This window comes from Lycium ferocissimum, chromosome 8 (assembly GCF_029784015.1).
Source record: "Lycium ferocissimum isolate CSIRO_LF1 chromosome 8, AGI_CSIRO_Lferr_CH_V1, whole genome shotgun sequence".
In the NCBI taxonomy this organism is placed as follows: Eukaryota; Viridiplantae; Streptophyta; class Magnoliopsida; order Solanales; family Solanaceae; genus Lycium; species Lycium ferocissimum.
This window is the reverse complement of record NC_081349.1, coordinates 38,633,611-38,656,257: the sequence shown is the minus strand read 5'-3', so window position 1 is coordinate 38,656,257 and position 22,647 is coordinate 38,633,611. Positions and strand designations below refer to the sequence as shown.

General features: G+C 33.2%; 4 protein-coding genes and 1 long non-coding RNA gene across 5 annotated transcripts in view; 3 read left to right on the top strand and 2 right to left on the bottom strand.

Annotated features, from left to right (window-relative positions):
• Positions 1 to 6,520: 6,520 nt before the first annotated feature.
• Positions 6,521 to 7,327, bottom strand: LOC132068384 (uncharacterized). Its single transcript, XR_009417389.1, has 2 exons — positions 7,201 to 7,327; positions 6,521 to 6,566 (listed from the first exon to the last, which is right to left on the bottom strand). It is a non-coding gene; the product is annotated as an uncharacterized LOC132068384 (long non-coding RNA).
• On the top strand, positions 7,164 to 13,055 carry LOC132068383 (probable methyltransferase PMT23). The gene is made up of 9 exons (XM_059461954.1): positions 7,164 to 7,517; positions 8,059 to 8,315; positions 9,878 to 10,027; positions 10,417 to 10,687; positions 10,764 to 10,874; positions 11,548 to 11,722; positions 11,804 to 12,058; positions 12,152 to 12,346; positions 12,807 to 13,055. Exons 1-9 carry the CDS (start codon positions 7,226 to 7,228, stop codon positions 13,006 to 13,008), a joined length of 1,908 nt encoding a protein of 635 aa, XP_059317937.1. The 5' UTR covers positions 7,164 to 7,225; the 3' UTR covers positions 13,009 to 13,055.
• A 2,278-nt stretch (positions 13,056 to 15,333) lies between these two features.
• Positions 15,334 to 16,227, top strand: LOC132066906 (non-classical arabinogalactan protein 30-like). The gene has a single exon (XM_059460098.1). The coding sequence runs from the start codon at positions 15,371 to 15,373 to the stop codon at positions 15,896 to 15,898; it is 528 nt and encodes a 175-aa protein (XP_059316081.1). The 5' UTR covers positions 15,334 to 15,370; the 3' UTR covers positions 15,899 to 16,227.
• A 2,604-nt stretch (positions 16,228 to 18,831) lies between these two features.
• On the top strand, positions 18,832 to 19,335 carry LOC132066323 (non-classical arabinogalactan protein 30-like). Its single transcript, XM_059459653.1, has one exon. The coding sequence runs from the start codon at positions 18,832 to 18,834 to the stop codon at positions 19,333 to 19,335; it is 504 nt and encodes a 167-aa protein (XP_059315636.1).
• A 1,802-nt stretch (positions 19,336 to 21,137) lies between these two features.
• Positions 21,138 to 22,647, bottom strand: part of LOC132068382 (clathrin heavy chain 1-like) — a 15,794-nt gene continuing 14,284 nt past the window's right edge. Inside the window, 3 exon segments of the mRNA XM_059461953.1 lie at positions 21,138 to 21,628; positions 21,832 to 21,942; positions 22,581 to 22,647. The exon segment at positions 22,581 to 22,647 is cut by the window's right edge and continues 9 nt beyond it. Coding sequence (XP_059317936.1) covers positions 21,461 to 21,628; positions 21,832 to 21,942; positions 22,581 to 22,647 — 346 coding nt within the window. The 3' untranslated portion in view covers positions 21,138 to 21,460.

Here is a 22,647-nt window from a genome sequence, read left to right as displayed (position 1 = left end):
AATATGACCAAGAAATAGAGCACAGGAGCAAATATAGGCCCAAACTTGAATGACAAGAGCGAATATATCAAAAAAGTATATGAGGGGCAAATGTAGCTTATTCGGTAAATCTAACCCTTTTCCGTTCAAAAAACCTATATTTCAAAATACATGGTAGTAATTCTTATCTACTTTTTTAACTGATACTTTAATCATTTCCACCTCCTTTTCTCTACAACTCTCCCAGATCTCGCTGCAAAAATGTCAATTAATATTTTTTCCCAGAAATGGCCATTTCATCATCAATGAAAAACCTCTTCAAAGAACACAAAATCCCATATTTATTCTCCTTTTTCCTTTTATTAATATTCGTAACTCCATCCTCATCTCCAACTCTCAAAAATCCCCTCTTTACATACTTTGGATAATTGGTGGGTATTCTTTAGCAAAAAATTTAATGAGCGGCATTTTTGAGTCAAAAATATAATAGAGGTTAAATTTGACCTATTTTAAATAGTTTAGATATTTTTGGCCTTTTTCTCTTGAAATACTATTGCTCCTTCTTCCTCAGTATATGTGAGACAGTTTGAATTTCGAGAGTCAAATTGTTTTATTCTCACCGTGAGTTCAGACATATAATCTTTAAGTTTTTTAAAGAGACTACATGAAAAATACTGTAAGTAACAATTATTAATAATTTAAAATATTTAAAAGGCATACAAATAAATAGCAATCAATATTTTTTTATTTGACTCTCGAAAAAGAAAAACTATCACGTAATTTGGGACAGAGTCATTAATCTTTTATGAGTAAAATGAGAGTCTCCCCATGAGCTCCACGCCACTTTTGTCTGTTCACACCTTTAACTATATTTCAAAAAAACATTACTCTATCAACTTTAATCATTTCACCTCTTTTTTCTCTACAACTTTCCTAGATCTAACTGCAAAAATCTCCATTACTAAATTTTCCCAAAGAACCCATTAATGGCTATATATCATCATCTATGAAAAGCCTCTTCAAAGAACGCAAAATCCCATTTTTGTTCTCCTTTTTCCTTTTATTAATCTTCGTCACTTTTATTCTCATTTCCAACTCTCAAAAATCACCTATTTACAACACCACCGAGATTTCTCAGCACCATTTTGCAACTCCATCACTACCCTTTTCAACAAATCCAATAAATTCTCAGGAATCTCAAACTCAGTTGACTCCAATCAGTAATAATTCAACCCCATCTGATTGATGATGATGTTGTAGTTGCTGGTAATATTTGTTTAGTTTCAAACGATTCTTGATTTCTGGTTTTACATGAATTCTACATTCATATCATGTGTCATTTCATCAACACATTTCAAACAAAATTTTCTTTCAACAATTTACTACCACGAAATTTGATTTTTCGATTGAGACGGAAGGACTATAATTTGCATTTTTGATACATTTGTAAAGTATTTAACAATGATATAACTTATTTGTATTTATTCTTTTAATTTAAAACTTAATCCTATTTTAAATGAAACTTTTGTTAATTACTTATGTGTGCCAGCATGGACGACACAAAATTACAAGAAAACAAAACATACATTTAATCGGACGAATGAAAATTTAACATAGCAAATGATAAATTGCAAATAACATCAGTAAATAATAAATAATATTATAAGAATAATATTTTAATTCAATAATTAAGCCTATATTAAGATAGAATTTGAATGACAGGATAATTCTTTACATGTCTATAATAAATTTTTAAGAAAAAAAATATGGTTTAAAACAAATTTTAAAAAATTCCACATAAAATACTCAAAATATGTATGAGTATGCTTTGTGGGGCCCACTATAACCTTATCCATTACATCATTATTTTAGTGGCATGAAAAAAATCTTTAAAGTTCTTAAAATTTACAAAAATGTGTGAAGATTTACAAAGTCATAAAAACTTCAATTAGGGGTAAAAAGAGACCAAAAAAAATCATGCGAGGACACAAAAAAATGGGGATTCTCCCTTACATATAGTATTAATAACTAGTTTAATGAGGCTCGTGCTAAGCCCGAGCCCAAATTCATGATACAAAGTAGTAAATTTAATTAAAAAAATAGACTTATGAATATTTTTCAATTTTATAATTTATTTAATCTAGTGACACGTTGTTTGTTAGTAAGTCCTTATAACTATTAAAGTTTCTTAGTCACATAATTGAATAATTCTTAAAGAACAAATTATTTATCATGAAGGAAGTCTGGAAGGAGAATTAGCAAATATAAATGGATACAATATTCGCCATTCACTAAAGAAGCAAAACTTTGGAGGCTTACATTTTCAGAAAATGTTTTTCAACAAAAATTTTGGAAAAATATTTTCTGTAGAAAAATAAGTTCCTTAAAAATGAGAAAAATGACTTCTTTAAAGGAAGTAGAAAATCAGCAAGCTAGGGTCAAACAAGTTGCATTGTAATTGATGAGCACATATGGTAAGAATTCCATATAAAACAATAAGTAACCAAATGGAGCAAGCAAGCAAAAAACTTGATATGCTTGGGAACTTATACCCAAGTTAAACATTTGAAGGCTAGCTTATTCAGTTTTGAGGTTGCTTTCGGCCTATCCAATGTGTTCTAGCAAATGTGCTAGAAGGATTTTGGAGTTTGTCCCATTAAGAATATTTTTGCTGCAAACAGAGGCCAATTTAGAGGGTGGGGAGCGTGTTCACCCGAACACTCTCGGCAAAATATTACATAGTATACATATGGTAGATTTTTTGTGTTTATGTACATATATTAACTTTTGAAGACCTTGAACAAATGTACAAGGTTAGCTCAAGTGGTTCAGGGTGTTCAAAATTGTCTCTAGTGTCCTAGATTTAAATCCAAGGAGCAACACTATTTTTTTTATATTTAACTTTTGTTATTTTTTCCAAACTTCCTGAGTGAAAATCCTGGATCCGCCATTGGCTGCGGGAGCATTGCAAAGCGCGCTTAGCATATACCAAAACAAAATATAATAAACTCTGGCATATCCTCAACTTTCTCGATCTCACATCACACGTTCACCAGAGAGGAAAAAATTATGATATACTAACATGCATTTATAGGATAAAGAAAAAAAAATTCTAATACACGTGTTTATTTATAATTAAGCTAACGGTGATGACATGAGATAAGGCCAAGTAGAGGGTACCATTTATATAGCTTGTTGTACAAATCTTCACAACATGAAGTTGTCCTTTTAAGATAAGATCAATAGGTATGGGAGAAAATTAAAGGTAAGCTTTGAGATAAAATTTAGATTCTCCTTATATAATTTCACCTAGCCCAAACTCACATATAAAAAAAGTATATTTTAACTAAAGAAATATAATTTGTGTTAGTACAAGTGTACGATAACAACAGGACAAGATATCTCTTATATTTATTATATATATATAATGCAAAATGTTAATTTGACATTATAACTTATGTATCCTAATTTTCTCAAGTTATTTAATTTAAATAAATAATCTATACAAGGAACTTTTAAGACAAATACATAATTTAACTTGTGCAGAGAATTCCTCGTTGATTGGGGGTTGTAGATAGAAAAAAAAAAATCTTTGGAGGAGCGCTCCTCCCCGAATAATTATACGGATTAATTTAAAATTCTCGATAGCTTTTTGACAATCACTGAAAATTATTGTACAAAAGTCCCTGGCTCGATAAATTAAAAGTAAATTTTAAAAAACAAAAAACAAAAAAATTGACTTAAATAAATAAAATTAGAACATAAAAGTAATTAATGAATTTTTTTAAAAAACTCACAACCTCTTATATATAATAGTAATATAATGCAAAAGTGGACAGTTTATAAAAAGGAACTTGAAACATTCGAATTTCGCTGATGTAGGAACGGATTAAGAATTTAAAATTCTCGGGTTTTGATAATCACTATTATTATTATTTATTATTATTATTATTATTATATGTAACTATTTAATTAATTTTTCAACATAATCTGAATCAAAACTATAGAATTCCGCACAACGTACCGCAATATATACTATGCATCGCTGGACACCCATTAATCATCCCATCTCCTTTACCATAGTGACTTTCTTGCACTAATTATTTTTCTAAATTATGCCTTAGGTTAAAATACTCTGCTCATTGTTTATTGGGTCAAAAACCAACAAACTGTTATTCGTAAAGAAAGAATGGATTCCGGAATCAGACACTTTTGTCTTACTTCAAAGTGCTGCCAGAAAACGTCATTTTCAATTGTTTGATCTCTCTGTAACTCTTGACATATATGCTTTCATTATTATTAATTAAACAAATCTAAGATTCTTAAAAACCGGGATATTTTTCTAGTTTATTAGTAGTCCTAATATTTGTCGCATTTTTCATTTCTAGTTTATTACGCCATTAAGAAGCATTTATAAGGATAGCATTTTAACTATTTTACCTCCTTAACATATTTCATCGTGTTCTCTCTCCTCAATAAGTATTTACTTCATTAATGATGAAACCACTTAAATATTGGTATGTGAACTCATAAAATCAACCCATTGTTGTAATTAATACAAGGGTAAATGGAAAAAGCTACTTAATTTTATCTTGGGTAAATAAAATGATAAATATTTTGATATAAATATTTTTAATAAGAACGATAAATATTTTGAGACGGAGGAGTAGTACTGCTTTTACTTGGTATGTGAGCCGTGAGTCAAGCACAATATTCTAAGGATTATTAAATCAGCAATTTTAACAAAACAGCTGACATATATATGTAAGAATTATTAGAAATATTTAACTTGTAATTCTAAAAATATAAGATATTGTTTTTGGTCAAATCTGATGGGACAAATTGCGAATTTGCGATATAACCAAAGGGGTAAAGTCATAGGATTCGGAGCTCTGTGCCATACACGTACATATGCACCTCCAACAATCCATGTGCCTCATAAAACAATAGCAAGTGGAAAATTTAAGAATATGATAACGATAAAAGTATTATTTGTCTCAATTCATGATATAGTGTTTATTTAGATACGAAATTCAAAAAAAAAAAAAAAAAAAACTTTGAAAATTTAGAATTGAAGGTAAGCCATAAATAATTATGTGGTTATAAATCGTCGCATTAGGGACCTAATTCAGGAGCTAAAACCTATTAATGGAACTAGAAAGATCAAGTCCAGGCAAAGCAGAAACAAGAAAATAGATAAACGAAATAAATTTGACTCAAAAAAAACCTAAGAATATTTTAATATGGATGATTTGTGCCTAGAATTTGTTGTTATATCTTGATTATTAAAAGTTATACGTGCAATAACGAACACGCTTTGACCCGAGCCTTTCCTTTCATTATTTCTTTTATAAAGATCATCAAAGAGGAGATAATATATTTATAAGAATTTTCACTATCAGGTCACAAAAAGATTATATATAGATAAGTTTTTTTATAACCTAATAGAGTAAAGAACTTGTTAGTGTATCAAACTTAAACTTTAGTTATAATATTAATCAAGAAAATTAGCAAAAGGAAGAATCAAGAATATTATATATTTCTTTGATGTCAAGCGCATTCCAAATGATTCATTGCGTTGGATTTTTCCTTGGACGGACATATACTGATGCAAGTTCTTCCCTTCTGAATCAGTTAGATTCATATCTAAAAGAGGTCGACAGTTATTATACAAGAAAAAGTCAAAGTGTGATGGGACTATTGATCGTGATAAGGCACGCGCACCTTGTCACAGTTAAAAAAGTGGGTTAACTATCTCAAAAAAATTCATATCATCCATTCGAATTGTTTGTTCTCGAAGGTCTCCATTTTCGTGTAGAAAGGTGGTTAGATAAAAAATTTAAACTAAATTATTTTTTAATAAAAAATGTTTTTAATAAAAAATGTGATGCTAAAAAAATTATAGTGTATTTTCAAACTTAAAATTATTTTATTTTGTATATATAATAGGTGTTATTTTTTTCCTCTCTTCGTATATTTACCTTTTATTTTTGACCCACTGGATGAAAATCACTAGGACCTTGTTTTTGAAGACTAAGACCCGTTTGGTCATGATAATTATTCACTTTTATCTGAAAATATTTTTCATTTTATTTGAAAATCAGCATTTGGCCATGAAAATTTTGAATTCAACTTTAAGTTATATTTGAAATTTGAAAAACACTTAAAACTCAATTTTCATTTTTTTTTCACTTTCAATACATTCAAACAACCAAATATATTTTACAAAAATATAATCAAGCATAACTCCATCTTTAACTTCAACTTTAAAATTTCGAATAAAATGAAAAATATTTGATTTCTGCCAATCCCCTCCTAAAATTGAGGAGAAATGAGATGTACAAAAATGAGAGTACGTATTACACACAAATGGTAACTCTCGAGTACTCTTATTCCAGCCACAATAGATTCTCTTGTCAGTACATTTATTTCTCCCCATGGGATCCATTCTACTTTGGTCTTTTTCACACCTTTAACTATATTTCAAAAAAAACATTACTCTATCAACCTTTTTACATCTTCTTTAATCATTTCACATCTCTTTTTCTCTGCAACTCTCCCAGATCTCACTGCAAAAATCTCCATTACTAATTTTCCCCAGAAATGGCCATATCATCATCAATGAAAAACCTTTCTTATTCTCTTTTTTTGTTTTTTTATTGTTACCAAAAAATCTTCGTCACTTTTTTTGGTGATAAATTGTTATTTTTGAGGAAAAAAACGTAAGACAACAGTATTTTTAAGTCAAAAATGTAATAGGGGATAAATTTGACCTATTTTAAATAGTTCAGGATATTTTTCCCCTTTTCCCTTGAAATAATATTATTCCCTCCCTCTCAATTTAAGTGATTTACTTTCCGTTTTGATTTGTCTCGCATTTTCTATATTTAGTATGTTTTTCAATTTTAACACACTACGTGATAAGTTTAAGACCACAAAATTTAAAGAACTACACATAGCATTTAAGATTACAAGATTCAAAAATTTCCTTTTATTTCTTAAATTTCATGCTCAATTAAACTAAAACATTTAAATTGGGACGGCAAATATTAATTTTTTATGACTAAAATGAATCTCCCCATGGGCTCCATGCCACTTTTGTCTGTTCACACCTATAACTATATTTCAAAAAAAAAAAACATTACTCTTATCAAGCTTTTTACATCTTTAATCATTTCACACCTCTCTTTTTTCTCTATACAAAGATCTCACTGCAAAAACAAAACAAAAAAAATCTCCATTAGCAATGGCCATATCATCATCCATGAAAAACCTCTTCAAAGAGCGCAAAATCCCATTTTTGTTCTCTTTTTTCCTTTTATTAATCTTTGTCACTTTCATTCTCATTTCCAACTCTCAAAAATCACCTATTTATATCACAACCGGCATTTCTCAGCACCATTTTGCAACTCCATCACTACCCTTTTCAAGAAATCCAATAAATTCTCAAGAATCTCAAACTCAGTTGAATCCCATCAGTAATAATTCAACCCCATCTAATGATGTTCAATCAAATGATACAAAAAATGATGAATTGGGTATGTACAAATTTACCTTAATGTACCCTTTGGCTATCTAGTTTACCAAATATGACCGAAGTATACACAGTCTATATACTTCGGCTGTATAGGTAGTGTATAGTATATGTATATTTAGTATACTCTATACACTACCTGATTACATATTTTGTAAACTAGATAGACCGAATGATATTGGGCTGTAATTTTGCCAGTATTTTATTCAGAATATCATAAATCTTTGAATGCTCTCTACAATTTCCAAAGCTCGCAACGCTCTGTTTATAATAGTATGAAATCTACTTTGACTATAAACTGTAAAACATACTCTATATAAATTTGACTATAGATTTTATTCAGACATGAATTAAAATAGATGTATTCTTGTTTAATCCGGGGAAATGTTTCACACTGCTGAAATAGTTTCTTAGGAGAGTGCCTAGCACGACTCAAGCCAGTTCGTGTATTTAGTCACAAATATTATTGTAGTACTAATATTTTATTTTCCAGTGCTATTACATTGCCAAAATATTAATATTTATTATTGTGGTTCTACCAACAGATGTTCTATCAAATGATACAAAAAAAGATGAATTGGATGTGGAGAAATTTGATGATTGGAAGCTATGTAAGGGTTTAGGTTTAGTGGCAGTTGATTATATACCTTGTCTTGATAATTGGGAGGCGATAAAGGCGTTGAAATCGAGGAGGCATATGGAGCATAGAGAAAGGCATTGTCCTCACCCGAGTCCGAGGTGTTTGATTCCATTGCCTGATGGGTATAAAGTGCCAGTTCCATGGCCTAAGAGCAGGGACATGGTGAGCTTGATAGGTTGGTAAGATTTGTTTTCTAATTTCGTTTTTTACTGTGGCATGATGGTATAATATCCAATTTGTTATTTTCTTTGAGGTCGTTTGGTTACTGGTTAGAGTTATGCAAGTATTAGTAAGGTAGGGATTAGTTATGCAGAGTTTAGTTATTTATGTATTTACTAATTCATTTATTAGGGGTCGTTTGGTTGCTGGTTAGAGATTTTTTTTCTAATTTTGTTTTAACTATGGCTTAATGGTATATCCTATTTTTTGTTTTCTTAGTTTAATGACTTTAGAAGCAATTGTTAGTTCAGTAGAAACTGGATCTTAAAGTGGTTATAGGCTTATGAGGGACAGAGCTAGAATGCAGGTTACGAGTTTGGTTGAACCCAGTAGCTTTGATCTAAACCTTGTATTTCTCTTAAGAAATCCATTGAATATGTACAGATGATTAGCTTAGAACACGGTAACCTAAAAGGACTAGAATCCCGAACTAATAAGCTTCAAATCTAAGGCCCTGCCTCAGCTAGCTATAGCTGTTGATTGTATTGGCACAGTATTTATTGTCACAGAGATGTAGCTGTTAGATTTGTTGGCATGAGTTTAACTTCTATACATTGACATTGTAAGCCTCATAAACTATAACTACAGATAGCTAGACAACAAAACTGGAATTAGTAATTTTGAAAATAAGGCAGGTTATATGCTTATAGTGTATGAATTTTTTAAGGATGACTGACCCTTTTAATCCAGTTCATATAATGTCTTCCTCGGGAGCTAGAGGAAATGACTGTCAGTATATATAATTAAGTTATATCCTATCCGTGTATGTCATTGAGATGTGAGAAGTTCAGCTTCGCTAAGAACTGTTTGTCCTGTTTCCAGTGCCTTAACTTGGTGGTGGTACATGAGTGTCCTAACCAGTGTTGGGGCTTTGATTGGCAAAACAATTGTTCCTTCTAGCCAGCTGTTGCTGTCAGTCTTAGGACTTTCCGTAGGACATTCACTGCTACCGCCGAAATTGTTCTGCATTCGTGTAGTGGATTAACATTGTCTTTGAACGGATCATCAGTTGCAGAATCATCCACGTGCAATAGTTTTCTCTAATCTTGTCCTTTTTTTTTTTTTCTTTCCTTAATATTATGAATTGCACAGACATGGATGAGACCATAACATGATTGTGGAATTTCACTATTGTTCAAACCTTTTACTGGCACCATAGATTTTAGAAATCACCATCTACTATTCCTTGGGTAATGGCATATCTGAAATGGGTGCAATATCTATGGCATGCCAATTAAATCATTTCTATTGAAGCACCTTATTGGCTTCTAATGAAATCTAATTGTAAACCTACAAGTTTCCTAACGTTCCACTTTGACTTTCTGGGCATTATAGGTCCAAATACTGATCGATTTCCTATTTGTTTTACATGTTGCAGTCCTCAGATGAAATTATCGTGTTTTTTTATCCAAAAGCATCATGTTCTATTTAGTCGTATAATTGGTTCTGCTTGCTAAAAGTATAACCATGCCTTAATTGTTTGTTTATTTTTTAACTTTCGATAGATATGGTACAACAATGTTCCTCATCCTAAGCTTGTGGAATATAAGAAGGACCAGAATTGGGTGGTCAAATCTGGGGATTATCTTGTTTTTCCTGGTGGTGGAACACAATTCAAGGATGGAGTCACAAACTATATCGAGTCCATTCAAAAGGTAGTATATCTACTTTACATACTTGTTTCCCTTCTTTACATCAGCCTGCAATAGTATACAATATATGTTTACGCTGCTTCGTCGGATTTCATCCTTGTCCAAGTTCGTTGCTTTTGTCAATTGAATAAAATCCTAATTATGGCCATACATTTAATGTGAAGCAGTGGTACTATTTTGTTTTATTCTCAATTTGCTTAAATTTTGTTCTTTCTTTTCTTCTTTCAAGTGCATTCTTGTTCGGGGGGGTGAGGGGCGGGGGGGGGGGTATTCTTCATCTTTTATTTGTTCTGCAGTCATTATGTTGGGAATTTAGTATTTGGTGATGATCCCTGCAGCCCCACTGTGCTGATATTAATTTTTGAGCTGAAATCTTCTTATTTTTCATTCAGGCTTTTCCAGAAATTGAATGGGGAAAGCATATAAGGGTCATTTTAGATGTCGGTTGCGGTGTTGCTAGCTTTGGTGGTTATTTGCTGGATAAAAATGTCATTACTATGTCATTTGCACCAAAGGATGAACATGAGGCTCAGATACAGTTTGCGCTCGAGCGTGGAATCCCCGCTACTCTCTCAGTCATTGGAACTCGAAAGCTGCCATATCCAGATAATGCATATGATATGATTCATTGTGCAAGATGCAGGGTTCATTGGGATGGAGATGGTAATCACTATTTTCAAATTTCCAATCCTACCTCCTATATTTATTTTACTTGGTAATAAATTGGAAATAATTGCAGGAGGAAAACCGTTGATGGAACTAAACCGGATTCTCAGGCCTGGAGGATATTTCATATGGTCAGCAACGCCAGTTTATCGGGATGACGAAAGAGATAAGAGAGTCTGGAAAGGTTCTTACTTCTTACTCATGGATGCTCATTTCTCCAGAGTAACATTCTTATAAGTTTTTTGTACAATGATTAGCTTCAATCTGAATGTTGATTACGCACTAGTGGTACTTTATACTAGGGGGTGTCAAACGGGCGGGTTGGGCTGGATTTGGGTGGGTCAAAATGGGCAGAGTTAATAATGACCCATCCAAGTATTACTTGGGCTGAAATGGGTTGGGCTAAAAAGCGGGTCATAACCCAACCCACCCAATTCTTACTAAGTTTTAATTTCTTTGTTTGTTCTTTTATAATTTTTTAAGTACCTAATAAAACTATTTTTTTCTTTATTATGGCTATATATAACATATCAAATAAAAAAAATAATGCCTTTCTGAAAATATATTGACAAGATTTATATGGGTCAATCTGGCCCACATATCAGCCCAATTTTTAAATGGCCGACACGGGTTGGGCTAAAATTGGCTGAGCTAATGACACTCCCAAATTTGAGCGGGTTGGGCGGGTCATGTTTTCATGGGCTAATTTTTCCACCCCACATTATACCTTTGTTCTCATTGTGGTCAATGAATTTTTTAGATCTCTTTGAAAGACCACAAAAGCTGCAAGCTTCTTGTAGTGAGTTATTCTTTATGCTAAGTGGCATTTTACATTCTTGATTTCTTTCATATTGCAGCAATGGTTGCACTAACTGAAGCAATATGCTGGAAGGTGGTGAAGAAGACCTTTTTCGACTCAGCTGGCATTGGGCTAATTATATATCAAAAGCCAGTTTCATCTTCTTGCTATGAAAACCGCAGAGAAAATAGCCGACCTCTATGTGACCAGAACAACAGATCAAATAGTTCATGGTATGGTCAATCACCTTGATGGTCATTAATATCACATTGTCATCATTTCCGCTCCAATCATCTATTTTATCCTATGAGCAGGTACGCGTCACTGGACAGCTGTCTTGTACCGCTCCCCACGAGCAGCAGTGGCAATACATATGAGTGGCCGGCACCCTGGCCTCAGAGGCTCAACAGTAAACCTGAGCGCTTATCCCTAACAACAGATGCTGAAGATGTTTTCGATCAGGACACGAAACACTGGGCAGCATTGGTGTCGGATGTTTACTTAGGTGGCCTAGCTATAAATTGGTCAAGTGTGAGGAACGTGATGGACATGAATGCTGGTTATGGAGGGTAAGCGAGTTTTTTTACGTTGGAACCGCAATATCATTTGCACTTTATTTTCTCTGTTGACCGTCTTTGGTGACTTTTCCGTGGTAATTACAGGTTTGCCTCAGCAATTATTGATCGACCCCTATGGGTAATGAACGTCGTCCCCATCAGCGGGCCAGATACTCTCTCCATTATCTTTGATAGAGGGCTGATTGGTATATACCATGACTGGTGCGAGTCCTTCAACACGTATCCTCGGACATACGATCTTCTACATTCCAGCTTCCTTTTTGGAAATTTAACTCAAAGGTTCAATAACTACCTTCTCAGTACTCTATTATTTTGTCTGTTTATAATATGAATAATGCAGCTATTATGGTAGCACTTGTAAGTATTCTCATTGCATTAGTAGCTATGTTGCTCGGACTCTTCAAAAAATGTTGTCATACTAGCGGCGGAGCCACATTGACCGGGTGGTCAGTTGGACACCCTTCGTTGAAAATTATACGGTGTATATAAAAAATTATAGTACTATATATACATAGGTCAAAATTTACTTTTTATACATATGTATTAAATCTTGAACGCCCTTAACGGAATTCCTGTCTTCACCATTGTAGTCATACCCGTGTCGGATCCTCAAAAAATGCACTATTTTTGGAGGATCCGACACGCAACTAATGATGTTTTTGAAGAGTCCGAGCAACATAGATTAACGGTGTATCCTATATTTTCTCACAAGGCGAACTTTTTGGTATCGTTTTCGCAGATGTGACATGGTGGAAGTAGTTGTGGAGATGGATAGAATAGTGAGACCAGGTGGATTTGTTTTAGTTCAAGACACATTGCCGATGCTTAACAAGCTTAGCTCAATTCTACAGTCACTTCATTGGTCAGTAACTCTGCATCAAGAACAGTTTCTTGTTGGTAAAAAAGGATTTTGGCGTCCACATGACAAAGTCAGAATATGAAATTCACAGCTTGTTTTTCCTTTGTATATTTATTTATATAACACGTATTTGTCTCTTCTATGCCTACAAAAGGAAAAAAAGAACATAGTTCTCATATTCAAGCAAATTTTGTTCTTATGTATAACTAAAATTCATTCTTTCCCTCTATCCGAATTTAGAAACGAACATTTACAGTGGTGTTTGTTTGAAAATATGCAGAAGTTGAGTTTGCAAGCTCTGTTTGCTTGAGTTGAGTTTGCAAAAGAAGAAGTTAAAGTATTTGTTTTGGAGATATTTGAACTTAGTTTTACAATTCTTTAGTAAACTCAATTTTTGCAGTTTATAAGGGGTAAACCTTACAAATAGCCACATTTCAGTGACAGTACTTGTAATTGAAAAATAATCACTATCTTGTCCTGAACTTTGGAGTTCCACTTGTGCAATTTGAAGAAGTGGTCGGTGAGCGCTATTTCTACGTTTATAGGCTGTATCTAAGTCCCGGGATGAGTTGTAACTGTGTTTTTGAAACCATAGGTCCAGAGGACAGGAAATAATCAATCGACAGTTCATGTCCACGAAAAAACAAGAAACGATGAAATAATTGAAACTGAAAGTTGTTTATTATTTGTTGAGCAATAAGGGGTTATATATTTTACTTGTGATTTAAATAATATAAAATTAAGAAAAGAAAAGTTATATGTATAAATAAGATTATGGCCATGTTTTACATAAATTTTTGTATCATATAAACTATAGGATTAAGATTCTAAAGTAAATGCTATTTTAAAGTAAACCAAAAAGAATTTTCTTTTCTATTGGCAACTGAATTGTAAAGACACAATTCATTTTCGTAAGACCACTTTTTTCTTATATCAACACATCCTTCTCTATTTCATTGAACAAAGTATAATTTTATATATTAGTATATAATTATACAAACTTAGACTAAACATTTAATTTTTCATGTCGGAAGTGTACAACTTCTACGGATCCAGCATTATTAAACAAATACCCTTAAATGGCAGATGAGGATAACATCATAACAGAGGCCTTGACTTTTCATTAAAGTTTTTAATACGTTGAGGAATCCAATCTACCATTGACTTTATTTGATACAATGTCGAAGTGTTATGCACGTATAGATGTTACTTGGACCTTTCTAATGGACCAATGCATGTATCAACCATCCATAAAAAAGTTAAAACCCATCGACAGTACATTAAGTAATTCGTTCACTTCTTTCACTTAGCCTTTAAAGTAGTGACCCAAACAAAATTGGGTCATTTATTCTATTTAGACACTTTTTGCACCATTATGAGAGCAAAACCAACACCAAAGGCACCACCTCGTTACGCGACATCCAACCGGCCTAAAAGCCCCCCAATTTTTAATGGTCAAAACTCCACGAATTTACAAGTTAGTAAATTTACAATTAAAATGAGTTGACACAATTTAATTGGTGGCACAATTTAAATGACGACAATTTAATTGGCCACTTAATCCACGTAGGGAGACGATCGGTGTTTGGTTTGCTGCTCGATAATGCAAAAAGTGTCTAAGTGGAATAGGAATCTCCGAAGTGTCTAAATGGAACAAGGGCCACTTTAGGTGCTTAATAACAGTGTTTGTCGATGGTTTGGCCTAAAGGCGAAGGGGAGTTTTAAGTTTTATGTATTGACAGCGTAAAAAGATATTTACACAATAAAGCCATGACGCAATACATAATTATACATAGCTTTATTTAATAAGCATTCGTTGATCTCATATAATGAATAATTAAATAACTTATTATAACATGAAGTTACACTGATGACGTAAAAAATATTTACACTATCAAAAACTTATTATAACATGAAGTTACGCCGATGACGTAAAGTATATTTACACTATCAATCTTAATTTAAATTCAAAGGAAAAAGTGGGCTTTCTGGCTTAGCCCTTTGCCTATATAGAGTTTAAGTTTTGTACATTGATGCCCGAAAATATATTTTCACAATTAAATTACTTTTATGTAAATCTCTTGATAAACGTTAATTGTTATAGGGAAATCTATTGGATAACTTGTTATCATCACTATTCTACTATCACATATTAAGATTCGCTTACAATACCAATGTAAATAACTTAAGCCCACATATTAATAAACAAATTAGTCAACCAAGTTTATCAATGTCAATTACTATCAAACTAATAAACTTTAGCAAATGGTCTTCACGTTAGCAAGCAATCTAAGGACGATTCTACCACTTTAACAAATACAGTTAGTAGCCTTCACGTCATTAATAAACGAAAATGTCGACAATGCCATGCCAATAACTATATATATAGGAATCATTTCAATGCCATTAACATCATCAAGAAAACATTCTAAAATTCACACAAGATGGCAATTAGAATCCAAGTTATCCTAATAGTCTCATCGCTCCTTCTGGGTCTGGCCCTTCCACTGACATTCGCGTATGATCATGGCCCGGCCCAGGCCCAGCCCGTTGAGACGACCGTGGTGATCGAAGGCATGATCTACTGCCAACGTTGTGATACCTATGGATCATGGTCATTATCAGGAGCTAAGCCAGTTGCATCAGCCAAAATTAGTGTTATATGCAAAGACTACAAGAAAAGAGTAAATTTTTACAAGGCATTTGAAGCAAATGCATATGGTTATTTCTATGCAGAGTTACAAGGTTTCAAAATGGGACATTCTTATCTTGATCATCCACTTCATTCTTGTCGTGTGAAACTGGTGTCTTCTCCTCAAGAAAATTGCAATGTTTTTAGTAACATTAATTATGGTCTTAATGGTGCACCACTAAGATTTGATGACAAAGTAATTGATCGAAGTGATTATAAGGCTGTAATTTATACTGTTAGTCCGTTGGCTTTTCGACCAACTTACTGCCCTCCTAAATAAGAAAGAAGTTCAGGCTCGTCGCTTTCAAAGTACAACTTTCAGATATCTTAGTATCTATTTTAATGAATTCGAATGTTTTTTTCCAAATAGCTTTCGGTGGTCATTTTGCTTGGATTGGGTGTTGAATCTCTATCAGTTGTCTAACCGGATTTGTTGATACTTCACTGTCTTGTCAACTATGAGTTTGTTTTTGTTCTTTTTTTACTGGTCCAATGTATTATAGCTCTCTACAAGAGTCTTCATTATGATTTTTGTACCGTATACTAATCAATATCAATGGTATGTATATCTTATGATTTATGGCATGTATACCGAGAGATATTCTTACCTTTTTTTGTTCTATTTTTCCTTCTTAATTAATTACTAAAATACCCCTCCCCCCCACACACACACACCCCACCACCTTGCAAGAATGAGGGCATTAGGGCAGGAGTTCGTGACATCTCAGTAAATTAGAGATAGTGAACATGCTCAGTTGGCCATAAATTCTCCCTCACAGCCAAAATTTGCATGTGTTGCGTAATTGTTCACAAGTTATCACAAACTGACAAGACTTGGTCTATTCATTCTACCTGTTATATTAAATTGTTCACAAGTTGTGATAGCTATGGATCATGGTCATTACCAGGAGCAAAGCCAATTGCATCTGCCAAAATCAGTGTTATATGCAAAGACTGCAAGAAAAGAGTGAGCTTTTACAAAGCATTTACAAAGGTTTCAAAATGGGACATTCTTATCTTGATCGTCCACTTCACTCTTGTCGTGTGAAATTGGCGTCTTCTCATCAAGAAAATTGCAATGTTTTTAATTATTAATACTCCCTCCGTTTCAATTTATATGAATCCATTTGACTGGGCACGACATTTAAGAAAGAGGGAAGACTTTTGAAACTTGTGGTTCAAAATAAGCCTTGAAAATTTGTGTACTCAGAATCATTCATAAAGTGAATTTGTTTTCAAATTAGGAAAGAAGTCATTCATTTTGGCACGGACTAAAAAGGAAATAGGTTCAAACAAATTGAAACAGAGGAAGTATAAATTATGGACTCAATGGTTCACAACTGAGATTTGATGACAAAATAATTGCTCGAAGTGATTACAAGGCTGTAATTTATACTGCTGGTCCCTTGGCTTTTCTACCAACTTAAAAAAGTTCAGGCTTGTCACTTGTAAAGTACAATTTCAAATCAACAGTACCTTTTAGATATCTTAATGTCCAGTTTTTCTCAATAGGGAGTTAGATGGTTGCCACTTGTGCAATAAATTTTTAGCGGTGTTGATTAATTAGATAACATCGCTGTCATCCCCTTCTTCCTTTTACTCAACAACAAACATTCTTGATTTTTCCATCGAGAAGATATCATATTCGAGCAAGGTTGCTAAAAATAAAATGACACACACAATACTCTCCCTCTTTTCTGAACTTAGAGAAATAAATGTATAAATTGTAGATATTATCTTTTTGCATATGATAAAAATTCACAAGTTCAAGTGGCAAAGTAAATTCTGCACCTAATTTGATTAGTGATTAGTATTTGGTGTTTATGGTTTGTTGTGACATCTGGGAGTATATACATAAAAAATTTATTGCACAAGTGACAACCACCTAACCCCCTATTGAGAAAACCTGGAAAAAAGTTTACTTGAGGGAATACCATTCTACCAACCCGAATGAACAAATCATAATCTTATATTTAATAATGACTATAATAAAAATTTACACTAAAATATTTGATTTGTTATATAGGAAGTGTATAATTTCACGGATACAGCATTACCAAACTAATCTCCTTTTTAAATGGTAGACGAAGATAGCATCATAGTATATAATATAATATAATATAATATAACATAATATAATATAATATAATATAATATAATATAATATAATATAATAGAGACCTCAGAGACTTTTCATTAAAGTTCTTTAGTAAATTGACGAATCTAATCTACCATTGACTTTATTTACTACAATGTCGAAGGTTATGCACGTATAGATAGATATTACTTGGGACTTTTCTAAAGGACCAATGCATGTTTCAAACATCCATAAAAAAGGGTCATTTGCACTTATGCCCAATTTTGTGCTAGTATAAGTTTATTCGCATCATAATATCCTACAAGTTATGCTCCGCATCCTTAAAGAACTTATCCCCCACATGCATAAGTACGATTTTGAAGGGCAAAAATTAAAGACCCGCCCATTTGAAGAGAAAACCGTGCAATTAAATGTAAAGAGAGGCTAAGAGAGTTTAAATTTTATGTTTTGACAGAGTAAAAAGGCACTTACACAATTAAAATCAGTCAAGTAATATGTACTTACACATAACTCTATTTATAGTTGATAACATATAACAGTAGTAATTAAATAACTTATTATTACCTGAAGTCATATGGCTGATGTAAAAAATATTTACGCTATTAATCTATATAACTTAAATTTAAAGGAGAAACCGAGCTTATTGGCTTAATCCTTTGCCTTGTTATATATAGAGTTTAAATTTTGTGCACTGATGACATTCCACAATCAGATTACTTATTAAGTGGCTATATGTAAATCTTTTGATAAACATTAATCAATAATCTGATAAAAATCGTCACTACTCTACTATCACATATTAAGATTCAGTAACAATGTCAACGGAAATAACTTAAGCCCACATATTAATAAACAGATTAGTCAACCCTTTACATTTATCAATGTCAATTAATATCAAACTAAGAAACTTCATAAAATGGTCATCACGTTAGCAAGCAATCTGACATACAGTCTTCAACTTTAACAAATACATGAGTTAGTAGCCTTCACGTCATTGATCCAACACATTCAAATCAGACTAAACAACTAATATCAATGCCATGCCAATAACTATAAATAGGGATCATTTCAATTCCATTAACATCACCAAGAAAACAGTCCAAAATTCACACAAGATGGCAATTAGAATCCAAGTTATCTTAATCGCCTCATCGCTCCTTCTAACGTTCGTGTATGGTCATGGCCCAGCCCAGCCCGTTGAGACGACGGTGGTGATCGAAGGCATGATCTACTGCCAAAGTTGTGATACCTACGGTTCATGGTCATTATCAGGAGCTAAGCCAATTGCATCAGCAAAAGTGAGTGTCATATGCAAAGACCACAAGAAAAGAGTAAACTTTTACAAGGCATTTGAAGCAAATACATATGGTTATTTCTATGCAGAGTTACAAGGTTTCAAAATGGGACATTCTTATCTTGACCATCCACTTCATTCTTGTCGTGTGAAATTGGTGTCTTCTCCTCAAGAAAATTGCAATGTTTTTAGTAACATTAATTATGGACTCAATGGTGCACCATTAAGATTTGATGACAAAGTAATTGATCGAAGTGATTACAAGGCTGTAATTTATACTGTTAGTCCGTTGGCTTTTCGACCAACTTACTGCCCTCCTAAATAAAAAAGGAAATTCAGGCTTGTCACTTGCAAAATACAACTTCAAATCGACAGTAGTTTTCAGATATCTTAATATCTACTATACCGCATTCTGATGTTTTTTTTTTTTTTCAAATCACTTCCGCTGGTCATTTTGCTTGGATTGGATGTTAAATCTCTATCCTTTGTCTAACCGGGTTATTGATACTTCACTGGCTTGTCAACTATGAGTTTGTAGATTGTGTTTTTGTTCTTTTTTCCTGGTCCAATGTGTTAGCTATCTACAAGAATGTTGCACTATGGTTTCTGTACTATATACTGAACAACCTCAATTGTATGGTATCATTTCTTATGATTTTTGTCCTATGTGCCAAACAACCTATATTGCATGATATTCTTACTTTTTGTTCTATTTTTTCGGAGTGAAAAATCCAGTGAGATAAAGTCATTTTCTGGCTTTAGTTATTTTTTAAGAGAAATCGGCTAACATTGATAAACTTTTTTTTTTTTTTTTGGTTTCCACCCGGTGTCCGGTATCCGTATTGAAGCCTAACTAAATTTGAAATGCGTGTTGCAGGGCCCATCTAGAGGCAGCGGTCCCAACAAAATATTTTCATTCTCAAGGCTCGAATCTGAGATCTCTTAAAAAATAACTAAAGCCAGACTTTATAGACTTTATTGTTACAAAACTTCGAAAATAATTTTACTCGATTATTTTCATAACTTGAGTGACTATTTAACTAATTAACTCATTTTTTTCTTTAAATGGAAGCTTGTGAAAATCGGTTCCTAATTCTAGCAATCTCTTTAGCTGATAGGAGAAGAAACCTGTCTTGCGCAATCTTTTTACGAACTTTATTTCTTTTAGTCCAAGGGAAAACAAATTAAGGACAGCATTACGTATACATCAACCATCTTATTTCCGATGATTAGTCACTTATGTTTTTTGATCGTTAATTAACTCCAACTAGGGAGAGAAATTACAACTACAAGTGTATGAAGCTGTAGATATTTGGCTACGCCAAAAAAAAAAAAAAAAAAAAAAAAAAAAAAAAATTGAGGGCTTCTAACCGCTTCTTTTTCAAATTGAGGGTATTTTTGTTCAGATATAACTTCTACGTAAAGAAGTGGTTAACTTTCAATGAATTCTGAAACTGCAGTTTATCTTCAAATAGCAATGGTTAAAATCATTATTTGTAAATTTTTGCGATGCTACCCTTGTGTGCATGACAATGCTGTCCATTTTTTTCCACCTTGTTTGTATCAGATTTGGAAGCATAGAGATTATTTTATTAGGAATCTAGGCAAAGACTACTGCATAAGTGTTGTTGTTAGATGGATCCATACATCCTTAACGCAAAACAAATCTGAATCAGTGGAACACTGAGTGAGACCAATAAAAAAGGAATCTTCACATTGGGCAATGAACATAATTAAAAAATGAAAAGGCAGAACTTGGTCCCAACTTCATGTTTTATTTTAACTTAAGTAATGAAAATAATAATGTGATCATAGAAAAGGATGAAAATTATGTCATCAACTGGCTTCCTTTCTTCTAATTGTCCACTGTTCGAACTCCAAGCTTATCTCCAATTGAACAGTTCAATAAATCATAATGAAAATCTTCTTCTCGATTAGATTTGTATCAACAGAACCAAAACATTTTAAATAAGAAACAAGAGAGGCTCATAGCTCCTGTCAGGAAACTATGTGAAAATAAAATGCAATCATTTATAGCAGCTGGTTATAACATATTAAAGAAAACATTTAACATGAATTTATGAAAAGCATACATGGAAAATTACAACACTTGGGAACTTAAGAACATTAGCAAGCCAACCCAAGAAAAACCAATAAAAGCAATATAATGCATCTTTACATGGTTGTCTAGAACAGAAAATATCCTCAATTTGCTGCCTAACTGCAAAAAAATGCCTCTTCTAAAAGAATATTACAAGGAGATATCAACACACTATGACACACAACAGAAAAAATTATTTATCTTAGTCTCCACTTGTGCCCTTCAGCAACTAGCTGCAAGGTAATAAAGAAAGATCAAAGAGCAAGACTAAATAAAGGAAAACTAAAAAAGCCCGATTGTGTCCTCTCTTCGTAAAGTTTGTTTACACCAGTGTGGTAACACCGTCAGATTAGTAGGAACCCATAGGTGGCATGCCGAATGGAGGCATCGGAGGCATTCCCATTCCACCCATTGGAGCTGGTGGGGCTGGAGCGAAACCTCCACCCATACCAGCACCGCCCATACCTGGCATTGGCGGAGCAGGCAAAGCGAGAGGCAGCAGTTGTGCATACATATTCTGCAACCAAACAAATGAATAGGATTAGCAAGGCCTGGTTGTGATTATAATCGCTTAACAGAAATGGTCAATTTGCCACAGGCATGCATGTGATGTGGCCTTTATTAAAACATTACCAACGCACTGCGCAACTTATGTTACCTCCCAGGCTAAAAAGAAGGAAAATAGGCAAATAGTGCCATCAGAGACAAGTCAATAACTACCTGCTGCTTCATAACGTCCTTCTCTTCATTCTCTTTGGCTTTTGCTTCACTTTGAGCCTCAATCTTATCTTTTATTAGCTCATCAACCTTGCCAGTGTATTCACGGATAAACTGCACCATGAGAGAAGGACCCGAATTAGAACGTGGATGCAGATAACACTGGACTACTGGAAATTAAAAAAACTAAGGCAGACAGCAAAATGATGAATGGGAATAAAAGAGAAGGTGCAAAATGACGAGGGGAGGATAAAAGAGAAGGTAGAAGGTATGCGTTAGAGAGGCATGACTAAAAAGTCATGTAAAGTCTCTAAACTTTCCCTCAAACATAATGACATACGTAAAAGAGGAATGAGACAGAACCGTACAGAGGTTAACGAAAAAAAAAAAATTACTTGTTCTAATTACTGATGAAATTTTTTATCATGTTCTTAAAATGCCGAGGCAGATCAAGGGCTTAGGACGTAGACTTGTCAAACAAGTAACCAATACTAGTCTCAGATTGGTGATTAGACTTCCTTGCAGAGAAATCAACTTTAAAGAGGTGTACCATAAAATGCCACGGATGCAATACAAGAGCATTCAAACCATAGCTTGACGCCCACCAAAATGTAAATAGGCTCTATCAATAGGTTTACCAGAGGAAAGGACACAACTAATGCAGATATAAATCTCCCTATGAGCAAATAAGGAAAAACGAAAAATGCAAGACTGTACAAACAGACAACGCAAGAGAGGAGTTCAGTGGGTACCTGTAATAGATAAGGGAATGCGAAGTCGATCATATTATTCATCCATGCTAGCTCAAGGGCAACATCT